This window comes from Muntiacus reevesi, chromosome 4 (assembly GCF_963930625.1).
Source record: "Muntiacus reevesi chromosome 4, mMunRee1.1, whole genome shotgun sequence".
Classification (NCBI taxonomy): Eukaryota; Metazoa; Chordata; class Mammalia; order Artiodactyla; family Cervidae; genus Muntiacus; species Muntiacus reevesi.
Genome location: NC_089252.1, coordinates 169,579,836 through 169,596,043, shown reverse-complemented (window position 1 = coordinate 169,596,043; position 16,208 = coordinate 169,579,836). Strand labels below are relative to the sequence as shown.

At 48.5% G+C, this 16,208-nt stretch overlaps 2 protein-coding genes across 4 annotated transcripts; both read left to right on the top strand.

Annotated features, from left to right (window-relative positions):
* The first annotated feature begins 221 nt into the window (after positions 1 to 221).
* Positions 222 to 7,657, top strand: EEF1AKMT3 (EEF1A lysine methyltransferase 3). 2 transcript variants are annotated; one of them, XM_065934749.1, is made up of 3 exons: positions 222 to 407; positions 518 to 629; positions 5,792 to 7,657. In XM_065934749.1, exons 1-3 carry the CDS (start codon positions 231 to 233, stop codon positions 6,181 to 6,183), a joined length of 681 nt encoding a protein of 226 aa, XP_065790821.1. In that variant the 5' UTR covers positions 222 to 230; the 3' UTR covers positions 6,184 to 7,657. The 2 variants fall into 2 exon arrangements, with proteins under 2 accessions (XP_065790821.1, XP_065790822.1); XM_065934750.1 differs by lacking the exon at positions 5,792 to 7,657 and adding an exon at positions 2,901 to 5,781.
* A 206-nt stretch (positions 7,658 to 7,863) lies between these two features.
* On the top strand, positions 7,864 to 15,908 carry TSFM (Ts translation elongation factor, mitochondrial). 2 transcript variants are annotated; one of them, XM_065934746.1, is made up of 6 exons: positions 7,864 to 8,006; positions 8,224 to 8,394; positions 9,187 to 9,315; positions 10,100 to 10,222; positions 13,307 to 13,394; positions 15,322 to 15,908. In XM_065934746.1, the coding sequence occupies exons 1-6, from the start codon at positions 7,908 to 7,910 to the stop codon at positions 15,726 to 15,728; spliced, it is 1,017 nt and encodes a 338-aa protein (XP_065790818.1). In that variant the 5' UTR covers positions 7,864 to 7,907; the 3' UTR covers positions 15,729 to 15,908. The 2 variants fall into 2 exon arrangements, with proteins under 2 accessions (XP_065790818.1, XP_065790819.1); XM_065934747.1 differs by lacking the exon at positions 15,322 to 15,908 and adding an exon at positions 13,989 to 14,494.
* The last annotated feature ends 300 nt before the right edge of the window (positions 15,909 to 16,208 follow it).

The following is a 16,208-nucleotide window of genomic DNA, read 5'->3' as shown; positions in this document are numbered from 1 at the left end:
GTCTGACCCCGTAGCCCGGTGTAGGTCCCGTCGGCCGTGCGCTGGGGACCGGAGCCAGGGAGGCGGCTCCCCATCCCGGCCCCAGGAAGTCAGACTGGAGGAAGGCGGGCAAACGAGGAGGCGGGGCTCGGTGCCACGCGGCAGCCGCGGGGCTCGCTGTCCCCCAGCCCCACCCCGCTACAGGCCGGGGATCCCAGCGCTGGCTGGCGTCGGGGCATTCTCTCGGCCAGATGGCGGATTCCCGCCCGCAGCCGGAGTCAGAGCCCGATTCGGTGTTCCCACGCGAGGTCGGGCTCTTCGCCGACTGCTACTCGGAGAAGAGCAGGTTCCGCTTCTGTGGGCACGTGCTGACTATCACGGAGAACTTCGGGTCCCGCCTCGGGGTGGCAGCGCGCGTGTGGGATGCGGTGAGGCGTGCGCGGCCCTGGGCTAGGGCCCGCGGGGACCCCCGGACCCCCGCTCTCCCATATGGAGCCATCCCCGCTGCAATCTTGTTTTCCTCTTTTTTCTCCTATAGGCTCTAAGCCTGTGCAACTATTTCGAGAGTCAAAATGTGGATTTCCGAGGCAAGAAAGTGATCGAACTGGGCGCGGGGACTGGTATCGTGGGAATCTTGGCAGCGCTGCAGGGTGCGTGAGCTTTGCGGTGGGAGGGGTGAGGGGAACGGGGATGTAGAGAACTTGTCACTTTCTGGGTTCTTGAGAGAGGGAGAGGAGTGGTTTCGAACCAACACAGTGTTTCTTTTTTAAACAAACTTAACGTTTTTTTTTTTTTTTTTTTTTTTTTGCCCCTACCTACTCCTGTGGGCCAGACAGTGCTGATTCGCTGTTCCAGCACGCATGGTGATTGGTTGAGGCGGGTGGGCAGGAAATAAAATTTGGGCAGGCCTTAATAGGAGTTTTTCCTACCTTTTTGCGATTTCCTGGACAATGTTGTCAGAAAAAAAAACTTTGCTTTGGATATGGTCTTCTGTTAAAATGCCTATATGGAATTACTCTCTATAGGGAGTAATCTGCAGGTGTTAAACCTCATGAGTAGTTTATAACTTCACTGTGAATATATTTTTGATTCTTTAGGTTTTGATTGCTTGGGAGGAACAAGCTTATGAGTTTTTGAGGGTTAGGCTGTGTTTTGTGGGAAATGGGGTAGAAATTAGGCACTGCCGACTTGGGAAAGAAAAAGGTAAAAATTCTGCTTTATTTTTGTCAAGAATCAGAAACTACAAAGGAAAAAGTTCCTTGGTTTATAATCTGATGGGCAGGCAAAAATTCACACTGAAAACACTCCTTTAAAAACACTTAGGATGACATCTTCCTAGGAATACAAATTAACATGTCCTCGTTCATAGGGACATAACACAAAACACATTCAGGGAAATCTTCCCAGCCGCAGGCTTTCATTCTTTTATTCTATTCATCCAACCAACATGTATTTGGAGTCCTATATGTGCCAAGAATTGTGCTACGTATTGGGATACAGCAATGAGTAAGACGAATTTCCTCTCCCCTCCCCAAGGAGTTTATGGTCTAGTGTTGAAGATGGGGGAAGATGTTACAGGATGTTACGGAGAGGTATGTGCAGAACCAGTGGACATGCTCTGGCTGTGTCTCCCTTAACTCTCTGGGAATCCATCAAGAAGAAGGTCTGTCAGATGAGGAGTATGAACATTAGCAGGCTCAGAAAGAACCAAAGGAGTGTCACCAGCAGCTTTCCATGAAGGATGAGTGGATAAGTGGGCAGCTATGCTAAAAGGGCAGAAAAGGTGTGTAATATCAAGGGAAACACCTTTCACTTGCTTCCAGACTGACTTCTTTTGTCTTCTGTTCTGCTGCCCACTCAGAAATCTGGGTGCCATTCTCATCCATTGCCCTCTCCCCTCACATCCTGGCAGCCAGCGAGTCCTGTGGGTCACATGTCCTTAATACAGTTGTCTGTTCTCTTCCCCCCAGCTCTAGTTCAGGCCACTGCCAACTTTCCCGTGGATTTTCACGAGTGTCTTCAAACTTCCTTAGGGAGAAGTTTGGCATGCCCAAAGTAGATCTTGTGATCTTCTGCCACCAAACCTCTTTCTCCCTCAGGCTTCCCCATCATAGTGAAGCAAACTGCCATCCAACCAGTGGGGGATCTAGACCCACCTCTGACATGCCCCCTTTTCTCATCCCCATCTCCATTATCCAGGTCTGGCTGATTTAACTCCTAAAAATCTCCTGAACCTCCTGTTTTTCCGTCCGCACTGATGGCTCCCCAGTCCTTGGCACCGTCACTTGCTTGGATGGCCACAGTTAATCAGACTGGTCTTCCTGCTTGCCCCCACCTAGACCTCTGCTCGCTCCACCCAGCTGGCAGAGTGATCTTCTCAGCACCCCTTCCCCATCTTTCAGTGGCTTCTTGCTGCTTGCAGGACAGAACCAGTCCCGTGGGCATGGCCTCCCTCTCCCTCTCAAGCTCCTTGTGCTACCGAGCGCTCTCCTCTCAGTTCTGCAAGCCTGTCTCCGTGTCCCCTTCCCTGGAGCCTTCACATAGGCTGCACTTGCACGCTTGTGTTTATACCCCTCGTCCCGCTTGGCTAAGGCATGTGCCTTCTTCCGAGCTCAGCTCAAACATCACTTCCAAGGGAAGGCCTCCAGGACACTCCCATCCGCAAGCTATCTTAGCTACTTCTTGTATTGTAGACACAATTGTGCTGACTGGTTTCGTTTTAAATTTGTGGTCATTATCCTCAGATGTGTCCTTAAATGATGTCCCACTAGCCTCTCACCTCTCCCTCATCCAGTTATTCGTCTGCTCGCCTAAACATCTTACTTCTTACCATCTCACCTTTCATACCTCCAGATGTCTCTCTCCCCCCAGCAGGTGATTTTGTTCCCTAGCTCTTCTGATTGCTTCTTTTTTCCTTATAGGAAGTGTCCACGAGGTCTCTCTCAGCGTCTGCTCACCCAACTGTGTCTGTCTGCACTGCCTTCTCTCCTGGTACGATGCTAGACGTGCTGTGCTTCTAGTTAAGGTCAAGCCTCCCATGCCTCATGAGATCCTGAACCTTCTCATCTGTTTAAAGACACTGTTCAAGCAGATACCCTGCCCCCCTGCCTCTCCTGCGTTGCTGTTTTCCCTTCTCTCTCGATCATTCCATGTGTGTGTTTGTATTATGGATATAAATATGCGATAGTTTCTCCTGTCTCAGATCCTACACACCCCTGCAGTTACCATTCCATTTCTCTGCTCAGCTTTGTGATGAAACCCAGGAGAGTGAATACCCGCTGTCGTTCCTCTCCTCTTGTTGTTTCTTCAGTTCCGTCCCAGAACACCCCCTCACACCGCCCCGCCCCCCAGCTTGCCTTCTCCACCCCACTGGCTCCAGTCAAGCTTGTGAGCGTCCCTTGTGACTGCCTGTTGTCACCACCAGCAGTCCCTGGTGGTCCGGTGGCGAAGACTCGGAGCCCCCAGTGCTGGGGGCTAGGTTCCATCCCTGATCAGGGAACTAGATCCCACATGCCGAAACAGAGTTCGCAGGTCGCAACTGGAGAACCTGAATGCTGCAGCAAAGATGGAAGATTCTGCAGTGCTGCAAGTAAGACCTGGTGCAACCAAATAAATAAACATTAAAGGGAAAAAAGTACAGCGGTCGGTATGAGCCCAGCTTCCCGGACTTGGTGGCGGTTGTCATCCCCGCCCTGTGAAACACCCCTCCTTTGGATTCCAAGACGCCAGGTTTCCGGGTTCTCACCTCAATGGCACTGTTTCCATTCCCCTTTGTTGGTGGCTGTTCCTCTTCACAGCCCGAAGTCTGAGTGCCCCCGGGCTCAGGAGCAGCCCTCGGACCCGCCCCTATCTGCCTGTACTCAAGCTTAAATGCCCTTTCCACGCTGGTGACTCTGACTCTCCCACTGATATCTCCAGACTTGTTTGTATAACCTCCGGCCTACTTGATACCTTCCTGTGGTTGTCCGATGAATATGTCAAACTTAATGTGTCCAGAAGCGCATTCATGATTTTCCTGTCCAGCCTGCCCCTCCTGCAGCCCTCCTCACCTAAATAAATGACACTTTGATCTTCTGGCTGTCAGGCCAAATGTCTTGGAACCATCCTCAGCCTCTCTCTCTGATAGTGCGTATCTAATTTGTCAGAAACCCCCCTACTGACTCTACCTTCAGAATGTATTCAGGGTCTGACAACGGCTGCCCTGGTTCAAGTCATGATCACTTCTCACCTGGGTAACTGTAGCCACCTCCTAACTGGTTTGTTGTGACTTTGCCCCTCTGTGGTATTTCCTCATCACAGTAGCCAGAGTGATCTCTTTAGAGCCATTCTTCAATTCTTAAAGTCATAAGGTTTATGACATTCTTCCGTTACAAATTTTCCAATAGCTTCCCATCTCACTCAGACTAAAAACCAAACTTCTTGGTTGCTTTACAAGGCGCTGTCTAGAATCAGCCCTACGATTATTTCTCTCACTTAAATTGCTCCAGCTGCAGGCGTTCCTACTGGTCCTCAGACTTGTTAGGTGAACTCTCGCATGAAGGTCTTTATTCTTGGTCCTTCCGTTTATGGCTGTTTTTTTTGGGGGGGGGAGGGGTTTCTAAGCTCTGTCAGTCTTTTCCTTCCTAATGTGTTTTACCGTCACCTCTTTTCTTTCTGTTAGTCCCGCATTTGGTATCTTTTAAGCTGAGAGACCCATAGAGTTTGCCCCATCACTTCATACAGGTCATTGCTCAAACATAATCTGCTCCCTAACTACCAGTGTGAAGCTTTCCCTAACTACCCAGTTTAAAGTGACATCCCCTGCCCCGTCCCTCAAGCAGTTCTCCTCCTTCCCTGCTTCAGCATGCATCCGACTCACAGTGTGTTTTATTTCATTTTTCTGTTGTTGTGATCTCTAGCCACGAGACTGTAAGCCCTTGGAGTGGAGGGGTTCTTGTCTGATTGGTTCACTGCTGTATTCTCAGCGCCTGGCATATAGGCACATAATGACTATTAATGGAAGAATGAATTCTGAACATTTCCTGTTTCTGTAATAATCACCATGATTATGACTAAATCGTTTTGCGTTACCTCATTTGTCTCCGCCTCTATAACAAATCTCAAGGAAGGCCAAGGTCTTGTCTTGCTCACCCCTGTACCCTCAGAACTTGGTAGATGCTCAATACATGTACTTACTGCATGAAGGAAGCTTTCTGAAGTCCTGATCTAATCATCGTTACCCTCTGCTTCCGCCCTTAAGCCTGTTGCCCTCAGGATCAAGCCTGGATCTCCTCAGCATGCCATAACGATTCTCCTCTGTACTCTTATGCCCTGACACGTTTCCCTGCCACCTCCTTTGAGCTCTAGCCTTCCTTGCATACGCTGTGCTTTCTCATCACCAGGCCTTTGTACTCTCTCTTCTCTGCTCGAGAAGCCTCACCTGACTAACTCCTGCTTGCCCTTTAAGGCTTGCTGAGGTCATGTCTTCTGGGAAGCTTTCCAGATCCATGCAGGCTGGTTTGTGTCAGTAGGGGGTGGGTGCAGAGCCCACCTCCACCTTAGTCCTGCCCAGGCTTCTGCTGACATCTGATTGTTGTGTGTTGGGCAGAGAGGTTGAAGATTAGCTCAGCGAGAATGTTGATGTTGTAGAATGTAGAGTAATGAGATGGCAGTGGATGAAGCTGAGGTTAGGGCAGCTAAAATCCAAAGTGTGGACTTTGGGCTGTCAAAACATTATCCTCTAGGCCCCGAGGTCTCTGGACGTTCTGGGCAGGAGCTGAAACCCCTTGGTTGGTCCCTCTGACTTGCATTTCTCCTCCTTCCTCTCTCTCAGGGGGGGATGTTACCATCACTGACCTACCCCTGGTCCTAGAACAGATCCAGGGCAACGTCCAGGCCAATGTGCCCCCTGGAGGCCGGGCCCAGGTCCGCGCCTTGTCCTGGGGGATTGACCAGCATGTCTTCCCTGGAGACTATGACCTGGTGCTGGGGGCTGATATCGTGTACCTGGAGCCCACCTTCCCGCTGCTGCTGGGGACCCTCCGACACCTGTGCGGGCCCCATGGCACCATCTATCTGGCCTCCAAGATGAGAGAGGAGCACGGGGCAGAGAGCTTCTTTCAGCATCTCCTGCCCCAGCATTTCCACCTGGAGCTGGCCCAGCGGGATGAGGATGAAAATGTCAACATCTATAGGGCCAGGCACAGGGGACCAAGACCTGCCTGACGTCACCCTTCTGCTCCTCCGAACCCCTCGTTCTCATGAAGGAACTGCCATGTCTCCAGAGCCATAAACATAAGGACCAGAAACAGGTGGATCTCCTCGCCTGCCTTTCCTCCTTCCCTCACTGTTTCCTGGGCGCCTCTTGGGAAGCTGCAGGCAGGTGCCGCTTGTTAGGGTACCAGCGCCCTTGCCGTGTGGGCTGGAGTGCAGAGGAGATTCCCAGCTCCTGTCCTCAGCAGAGGACTATGAGAGGGCAGCCAGGATTTCAGGGAAGGGGAGGTTAGGTGGGACGTAAACAGTGGCTGCAGAGACGGTCGTGTCCTGTCTGTCCTGCCATTGTCCTTTTACACAGAATGGATTATTTTTTCCAGATTCTATTGGAAAATTTTTTAAAGGAAAATAAGCATTAAAGATCTCCTCTGCATCCAGAGAACATGGGCTTTTGCTGGGGGGTGCTGGGGAGCAAGAAACCTCAGACCACCCACTTCTTGCTTCTAGAGATAGTCTGGTGGAACTGTGGCTCTAACTGGGTCAAGTCTTCCTAGCCCTGAAGTTGGGGTTAGACAGCAGAGCTGTCCTTTGGACTGTAGCGCCTTCAGTCTTTTTGGAGTTGGAGTCCTGATCACTGAGTTCCAGGTTCTCTTTGATTTTTTTTTTTTTTTGTACCTTTCCAAGCCCTGTCAGTCCTTCCTTCCTAACATGCTTTGCCTTCACCTCTTTTTTCTCCCACTATGGGGCCTCTGATTGATCCTCTCTTGACTTACTCCTGGGGTCACACATCACCTCCTGTGGCCTCCTAGCCTCCATTCACTCCCATTCAAACTGTTTTGTAAACTCCTGTAATCCGCAATCAGCTCTGATTAGCTTCTGCTGCTACCAACAGAAGCAAGAATAAGCTCTTCTGCTTGGTACTCCGTGTATCCCATGTGGTCCCAAATTACCCTTCTATTTCATTTCCTGCTGGTTTCCTACACGTGTTCTAACCTCTGGCCAAATTGCAAAAGGTCTACTCTTTGTTCCCTAAACCCACATAAAACTTCACTGACTTCTTCCTTCATTCTTTCTGATGATTCCCTGCCTGGGTCATATTTCTACCTCTCAAAATCTTCATTGCTCTTAGCCTCTCTCCTGAAAAAAGCTTTATCTGAGCCTCCTGTTTGAATATGATTTTTCTCCTTTGAGACCCTTTAACTCTTTGTCTCCTGGGGCTTATTTACCTTGTCTTGTGTGATCATTTGTCTGCTCCCTATTTTCTCACCATCAGATTACCTTAGAGGGTAGGGCTATATGGTTCCAGGCACACATCAAATATTTCTGCTTGTTCAACAAATAATTTCCTGGGTTTGTTGGAGGGACACCCTCCCTCCTCCCTAGGCGACCTTGGTCAAACTTCGGAACCCACTCTCCTACCTTACAAGTTTGTCAGTGAGCCATAAATGGATATAGAAATAAGCATTGGGAATAAACGTAAAGTCTTACCACGTGTCTTGTGTTGTTATTTTGTGACAACTCGGTTTCCTGTTTTCCATTATTTTACCTCTGGGGAATAATTCTCTTGTGAAATGTAGGCAGCAAGTCAAGCAGGGGAGGCGAATGCGCCCCTGGGCGGCAGGTGGCGCTGTCCCCGCTCGGCGCGCTCTGGCGCAGAGTTTTGGCCCCGCCGCCCCGCCGTAGGCCCGTGGCCTCACAGGTGCGCCGGCCGGCCGCACCGCGCGGCCCCCGGGAAGATGTCGCTGCTGCGGTCCTTGCGCCGCTGCCTGCTCGTGCGGCCCGGGAGCTGCCAGCTGAGCGCGCGTGGCCCTGGTCCCCGCCTGCCTCCCTTGCAGGTCTCCCGCGCGCCCGGCGCGCCGCCTTCCCCTCCCCTGGCTGCGCTCGGCTCCGTCTCACCCTTCTCCCCACCTCGGTGCTCTTGGCGGTCCGCGCCCCGGCGCTGCCTTTCCCCTCCCCCCCGGGCCCGTCTGCTGAAGCCGTCCCCGCCGGCGTGCTCCCTGCTCCGGAGCTCCTCGCCGCCTCCCGCTTCTCATCCCGTCTTCTCCCCTCCAGGCCGGGCTCCCCCTGCTTCAGTCGCCCCAGCCGAGGCATACATTTCACTCTGCGTCCTGGCTGTCCTCGGCTTCCAGCAAGGAGCGCCTCATGAAGCTGCGGCGGAAAACGGGCTACTCCTTCGTAAACTGCAAGAAAGCCCTGGAGACGTGCGACGGGGATCTCAAACAGGTGTGGGGAAGGAGGTGGAGGGGAGCGGGGATGGGGTACTCGGGCCCTACCCCGGTGCTTTCCAGAGCTCGCGCTGGGGACCCTAGAAATCACACCGGCTGCTGTCCAGTGACCCATGCACAGGATTCTGACTTTAATGGCAGTCTCACCCTTTGACTCTTACCTGTTTTGAAGGGACTGACTCAGGATCCCAGGGCTAACACACTATTCCATGCAAGGCTGTTACACTAGTCAGACCCACGCTCAGATCCTGGTACCCTCACACTAATCCTGGCGACCTTGGACACCTTACTTAATCTTTAAGAGTTACATTGTTCTTTTTTTGCATAAAGAAAATACTGCTGTCTCCCCCGTAGGGTTGTTGTGAAGATTAAATTTATCAAAAATACCAGGCGTGGGACTTCCCTGGTGGTCCACTGGCTAGGACTTCGAGCTGTCAGTGCAGGGGACCCTGGTTCGATCCCTGTCCGGGAACTAGGTCCCGCATGCCGCAACTAATGGTTTTCATGCTGCAGCTAAGGATCCTTTATGCCATAATGAAGATGGAAGATTCTTCAGGCTGTAACTAAGATCCACAAGCCAAATAAATAATTTTTAAAAATTTGCTAAACATCAGGCACAATGTCTACTGTCTGGCATTTGGTGGTATGCTGCCAGTAAATGATAGATTAGTTCCTGTTGTGGGTTTGAGGAGAAGGGGAAAGAATTGGGGAACCTGGAGATATTTTAGAGCCCCATTCCTTTCTAAACTCTGTGCTTATGTCATCTGCCCTTTATCTTTCTTATTTATAGGCAGAGAGCTGGCTCCATAAGCAGGCCCAGAAGGAGGGCTGGAGTAAAGCTGCTAGGCTCCACGGGAGGAAGACCAAAGAAGGTCTTATTGGGCTGCTGCAGGAAGGAGACACAACTGTCTTAGTAGAGGTGAGTGTCAGAGTTCTAGATACACAAGCAGCTGTCTCCTTGAGTGTGGGCTTTGCGGTTAGACCTTTGCATTCTTAAAGAAGAGGTGTTTGAGAACCATAAAAGCTAGTTAGAATTAAGCCCGTGAGACCCCAGTTATTAGCTCTGGATTCATTCCAGTATAGACACGCACAGGTTGTTGACCTGTTAAGGTAACCCAGAGGGTCTCCAGCCTCCGTGCTGCAGACCGGCACCGGTCCGCGGCCTCTTAGGAACTGGGCCACAGAGCAGGAGGTGAGTGTCAGGCGACGGAGCCAAGCTTCCTCTGTATTTCCAGCCTCTCCTGATCGCTTGTATCACCAACTGAGCTCAGTCTTCTGTGAGATCAGTGGTGGCATTTGATTCTCATGGGAGCTTGAACCCTGCTCTGAACTGTGCAAGTGAGGGATCAATGTTGCTGCTCCTTATGAGAATCACAAAAGTGGTTTGGCATTGGAGGAGCCCAGAGAAGGAGGGGATTATGGCTTGCGGGCACAGGCGGCTGTGAACTTGAAGTGAATCCTTTGGGGACACTGTGGAACCAGGCTCTGAAGGCGCAGGTCGGTGCTGACTCATTGGCACAACAGGGATCACTTCATTAAGTTTCTGGCCTTGAGCTGGAGGAGCAACTGTAGCTTTAAAATCCCACAGACATTTGTTTCTGTTTTGTTGGGTCTGCTGCCTGTGCTGTCAATACCTTGCTTTAAGACACTTTTGGAGGCTGTTAGTAAACAGTTTATACAACAGTATCGATTTATTCCCATAGGTGAACTGTGAGACAGATTTTGTTTCCAGAAATTTAAAATTTCAACAGTTGGTCCAGCAAGTAGCCCGGGGAACCCTGTTACACTGTCAGAACTTGAAGGACCAGCTCTCCACATACAGCAAAGTGAGTTTGGGGTTGTCTCCAACATGCTGGGTTTGTTCCTTCCTCCCCCCTTAGGGTCTTTGCTGTTCCATTTTTTCAGACGTTCTCAGGTCTCACTTCCTTATTTCATGTCTCTGCTTAAACGTTATCTCTCAGGAGAGGAGTACCTTTCCTCCTATTGCTCTGTCCCCTTATTTTGCTTCATTTAAAATATTTTGTTATAATGCTTATATATTACATTTATATTTATTCATTTCTGTTTGCCTTCCACAATAGACTATAAGTTTCATGAGGCAGGAAATATGTCTTTTCACTAGTGTGTCTCTGGTGCATGAGGGGTGGGCCCAGCACTTGGCTGGGGCTTATTACATCTCTGTTAATGAATGAATGAATTCCCTTGGGATAAAAATCCATCAAATCAGGAGAAACTGTATTTAGGAATCTAGAATGTCCTAAGGAAAGGATTTCTAAATACTGATCCTGGAGAAAAGGCGCAATTGAGGAGACCGAGCATTTTCTTTTCTGTAGAAGGATCAAGGAAGGAATTATTGACATATCCGTATGCCTTTGATCCATCCTGTTGTCAAAGCAAAAATGAACGAGCTACTCACAACAATTTTTTTGTTTGTACCACCCTTTTCCTTCTATTTATCTTTCTCTTGAGATCTTGTGATACATGTTAGTTAGTCCTGGTTTTGTGTTGTTTAGTTGCTAAATCATGTCCAACTCCTTGTGACCCCATGAACTGTAGCCCGCCAGGTTCCTCTGTCCATGGGATTTCCCAGGCTAGAATAGTGGAGTGGGTTGCCATTTCCTTCTCCATTGTAGATTCTTCTTTTGTATTGAATGTGATAGGCTACAATTCATCATATAATCCATTAGTCGTTTTAATGCTCAAATTATCCCTGGATTTGGCCAGTATAACCTAACCCTGTGCAAGCTGTCTCCATTGTCTCTTTGGTATAGCTTATTATTTTCCAAGTATTGCCTTCCTTTTTGGCATAACAAAATATTCTGGGCTGATGTCATATTTTCCTTGCCCCATCCATGGAATCGGCCACTTCTGCAAGGGGTCTTGATCCTTTTTGGTGGGGGAATGGTTTTTAGAAACAAAGATCTGGGCGCTGTGTGCATGTACACTCTTCAGCCGTGTCCGACCCTTTGCGACCCTGTGGACCGTAACCCACCAGGCTCCTCTGTCCGTGGTATTCTCCAGGCAAGAATACTGGAGTATGGAGAAAGTAACATGGAAACTTACCTTACTGTAAGTAAAATAGACAGCCAACGGGGATTTGCTGTGTGTCTCAGGAAACTCAAACAGGAGCTCTGTATTGACCTAGAGGGGTGGGGTGGGGCGGGAGACGGGAGGGAGGTTCAAAAGGGGGGGGATGTATGTATACCTATGACTGATGCATGCTGAGGTTTGACAGAAAACAACAAAATTCTGTAAAGTAATTATCCTTCAACTAAAAAAAAAATAAATACTGGAGTGGGCTGCCATACTCTCCTCTGGGGGAAGGTCTGGGCGTTGGGTGTGCTTAATTCTACTGAGATGTCATTGCTATTCTGCTCTTCCAGCAGAGCTAGAAGTGTGTGTGTGTTTCACTTCTAATCCTGCACCACGGGCTGCTTCCTTTTCTTCCCCCATTCTGTAATTCACACCTTTCTTCTCTCGTAGTGAATGCACTGGCTCCTAGCAGCTGCAGTATGTTTGCTTATTTACTTGCTGTGCAGTGCATGCACACTTTGTTTCAGAGTTACTATCCTTAATCACTGCATAGAATAAACCTACTAAGTGGTTCAAGATTGCTTTGAGGTTCTTTTTGTCCTTAGTTGAAGTTATGTGGTCAAAGGACTGTATCAAAAGTAACTTGGATTAGTTTTGTTCCCCCTTTTGAAGTTATGTTATTCCTTTGAAATACAGTTAGAATCTTTTTTTCTGTTTGGTCAGTATTCATTTTCACTCCAAGCCTTCGTTAGTTTTATTTTTGAATATGTAAAACTAACCAAGTTCTGAAAGTTAAAACTATAATAACTCCCCCAACACATACACAAGTCTTACTCCCTCCTCTCCCTTCTACCCCATTCCTATCCACTCTTGTAGATAACCAGCTTCATTGGTTTTCTGGTTATCCTTTTTGCAAAAATAAGCATATTCATCCTGGTGCCTCGGATGGTAAAGAATTTGCCTACAGTGCAGGAGACCCAGGTTGGATCCCTGTGTTGGAAAGATCGCCTGGAGAAGGGAATGGCTGTCTATCTACTCCAGTATTCTTGCTTGAAGAATCCCATGGACAGGGGAGCCTGGTGGGCTGCGGTCCATGGGGTCACAAAGAGTTGGACATGACTGAGAGGCTAACACTTTCATGCAAATATTTATTACACAAATGGCGATGTAATATGTATGCTTTAGTTTGCTTCTTTCACTTCATACACCCTGGAAATACTCCTTAGCAGCTCATGGAGGCACCTTTTTTTTTTTTTTTCAGCTACGTAGTATTCCACCTGTGACTGTACTGTGGTTTATTCAGCCAGTCTCCACCTATGTTTGGACTTTTAAACTTTCCAGTATTTTACAATTAGAAAAATTTGCTCAATGAATAACTGAGCATATGTACTTTTGTATCATTGGAAGAGTTTTAGAGTAAATTTCTAGAGATAGGATTGCCAGATCAAAGGATAAAAGTATATGTAATAGTTTTGTTAGCTATTGTCCAATTTCCCACCGTTGGATTTGCACCATTTTTCATCCCTACCAACAATCTACTAACCTTTTAGCTTTAGTATTTTATGATTGTATGAAAATATTATCCCTGATTTCTAGGAAGCTACATTCTAAGAAGTTAGGCTGGAGATTGGGATGGATTTGGGGGTGGAGTGTTGATAGAATAAAATATTTATAAAAGTGGAGCTGTTGTCAATTGTTAATGTCCTTAGCTTAATGAAAACATTGTTTGTACTTAATTGTCTTAAATATAGGTTATTTCTGAGGAATAACCTATAACCTATATTTTTGCTTAGTCTCTTGGTAATTTGAATTGTATAGACTGACTCATGTTCAGTTGCACTGAAAATGACTCTTGTTCATTTTCTTTGCGCACTTAGGGCTTCTTGAATTCCTCTGAGCTCTCTGAACTTCCAGCAGGACCCGAGAGCGAGGGTTCTCTCAAGGATCAGCTGGCCTTAGCGATTGGTGAGTTCGGATGTAAGGATGTAAGGATTGTATGTATAGATTGTAAGGATGTGGAAACTGGAAATTAAGAACTGAATCTCCGGGTATCTTTGATATTCCTCCAAATCTAGATCAAAGATTACAAGGTCACGTTCCTGCAAGGGTCAGATAGTGTGAACACGAGAGGTGGGTTGCGTGTTAGAGGTTGGTGAGCAGTGGACACCCTGAAAAGCTCGCGTTCCACTGAAGCGAACCGTTAGCAAGCCCCCTGATAAGTTTGCGGGAAATAGGACCCCAGTGTCAGAATTTTTTAATTCCTTTAAAAGGATTTAGATTTGTTTGAAAAAAAAAAGATTTAGTTTTTAGCTGTTTGCAACTAATTAAAATTAGCAGGCCTCACTGCTGACCAAACGAGGCATGCCTTTAGGCAGCGATGGCCTTTTGACCTCCGGTTCACTGCCTCTCTATACACTGTGAAGGAAATAGTCCGTCAGAGGGTATTTCACCTTTGTGAAGGGATCCAGGAATATTCCAGGGTGTGGTGTTTAGGAAATTGTCCTCTCCTAAAAAAAAAAAAAAACCTGATCCTGAGTTTGTGAAGGTCCATGGTTTCAGAACCACTGGCTGCAGGAACCGCATCTGGATCATTGTGGTGGGGGCAGCGGGGGTTTTGCCTTCCTCGTACACGACCTGATGGAAGGAGGGAAGCAGGGCTGGGGTGGAGCTTGCGGGAATTTACTGCTCATCTGATGTTTCCAGTCAAGGCATCAGTTCTGTTTTCATCAGGTCGTCTTGAGGTATGTATGATGTTTCAGTGAGTCATGGCTGAGAAACCAGCCAGCCAACCAGCTGTGTATGAAACTTCTTAAGAAATTCTGGAAGACTGGGTGTTGCAGCCTTGTCAGTTTCTGGGAATTGACTGTTGGGTAGGTGCTCAGAGCTGTTTTAGGATCCCTTTTGGTTTATGACTTCTATGACTTTTAGGTGTAACAGTGGCTACTTCAGGGCTGTTCTCCCAGACCGTGTTATTTTCCTACCCCTTCCTACTTTTTGACTTATTTGGGCTTCTGATAGGAGGGTATAGCATCCTAAGAGAACAGTGAGGGGGAGAGGGGACTAGAATCTGGTTTTGTTTCTTGCAAGTAACTTCAAAGATGTTATCTTTTTATTTATTTTTTTTTAAATTTTTTTATCTTTTTATTTTTAATGAAGGGAAGTTGAAACCACCAGATGACTTGGGGTTTTAGATTTCCCGGGGCTTTTAGTTTGGGATTTTCCCCCAAATAATGGATGATCAGGAGTTGTCTGTGTCAGCTATGGTGCTTTGGGGGAGGGGTGATGATCTGGTGGGGAAAAACCCTGAATTGAGTCAGATCTGAGTTTGAATTCCAGCTGTGCCATCCATTAGCTCTGAAGCTTTGGAAAGGTTCCTTTAGCTCTGTAAGCCTAAGTTTAATGTAGTGATGTTAGCCAGATGGGAGTGCTCATATTAGAGGGCCAGATACTGTAATAAGTTCTTTTACACACATCTTATTTATTTCTCCCAGTAATCCTGCCTTCAGGTTAAGTGGCATGATCTCCACTTTGCAGATGAGAACACAGACTTGATGAATTACTAAATGGGGTTATATCATTAAGTTACTTGCCTAAGGTCATATGGTCGGTGAGAGGCAGAACCTGTGGCCAGGGTCTGTGTGATACCAGAGTCTGTGTTTCTAAACACCAGCATGGCACCTGGTTGGTGCTCCGTAAAGTACGCTCCGTTTCTCCCACCTTCTCCCCCAAACCCCTTTTCCTGTTTCTCCTGAAAATGGTATCTTTCCGTCTTAGGGCGCATCCGCAGTATCAGTGCAGGCTCGGTCCCTGCTGTGCATGTTTTGGTACTCCCGTGGGCACTGTATTCTGGAAGCTCTTGTTTTTTTGTCTGTTTGTTTTTGCTTTCTCACAGGGAAACTGGGAGAAAACATGATTCTGAAACGGGCCGCGTGGGTGAAGGTGCCAGCTGGGTTCTATGTTGGCTCTTATGTGCATGGGGCCACGCACAGCCCCTCGCTCCGCAACCTGGCGCTGGGGAAGTATGGGGCCCTGGTCGTCTGCGAGACGGCAGAGCCGACGGCAGACCTCGGAGACCTTGGCCGCCGCCTCGGGCAGCACGTGGTGGGCATGGCTCCCCTCTCCGTTGGCTCCCTGGACGACGAGCCCGGGGGAGAGGCGGAGACCAAGATGCTGTCGCAGCCGTACTTGCTGGACCCTTCCATCACGCTGGGGCAGTACGTGCAGCCCCACGGCGTGGCCGTCGTAGACTTCGTGCGGTTTGAGTGCGGAGAAGGCGGAGACGCAGCAGACGCCGACTAGGTTCCAGAGTTTGCGCCCAGGAGGACGCGGTTATTCTAAGCCTGGACGTTTACAAAAAGAAGTGCACTTCCTAAGCCTCTTCACACCCAGAACTTGTTTTTCATTTGGGTTTATAATGAAATTATATACTTTGTGGGTAAAGCTATTAAATAAAATTGTTAGGTAATAGAGAAAGTAGAAGCTTTTCCTTCTTTGCCTCATGCTGGGCCCAGCTGTTCTGTGCCTGACTTGTGACGTGTTCTAGAAAAGAACAGGTGGGCCTCGTGGCAGTGGCAGGCAGTGGCCGGGAGAACTGTGCCGCTTCTCCTTCCCCGCGTTGATTGCGGCCCCGCAGCTGTCTGACTTCCCCTCCTACTCCGTGACATAGACGCTCTCGTCCAGTTTTGCTCTGAGATGCTGTGGACTGCGCTTCTATCCTGGAACTTCCCCAGTTACATTGCTTCTGCCGCATGGAATCTTCTGCAGTTGTCGACTCAAACT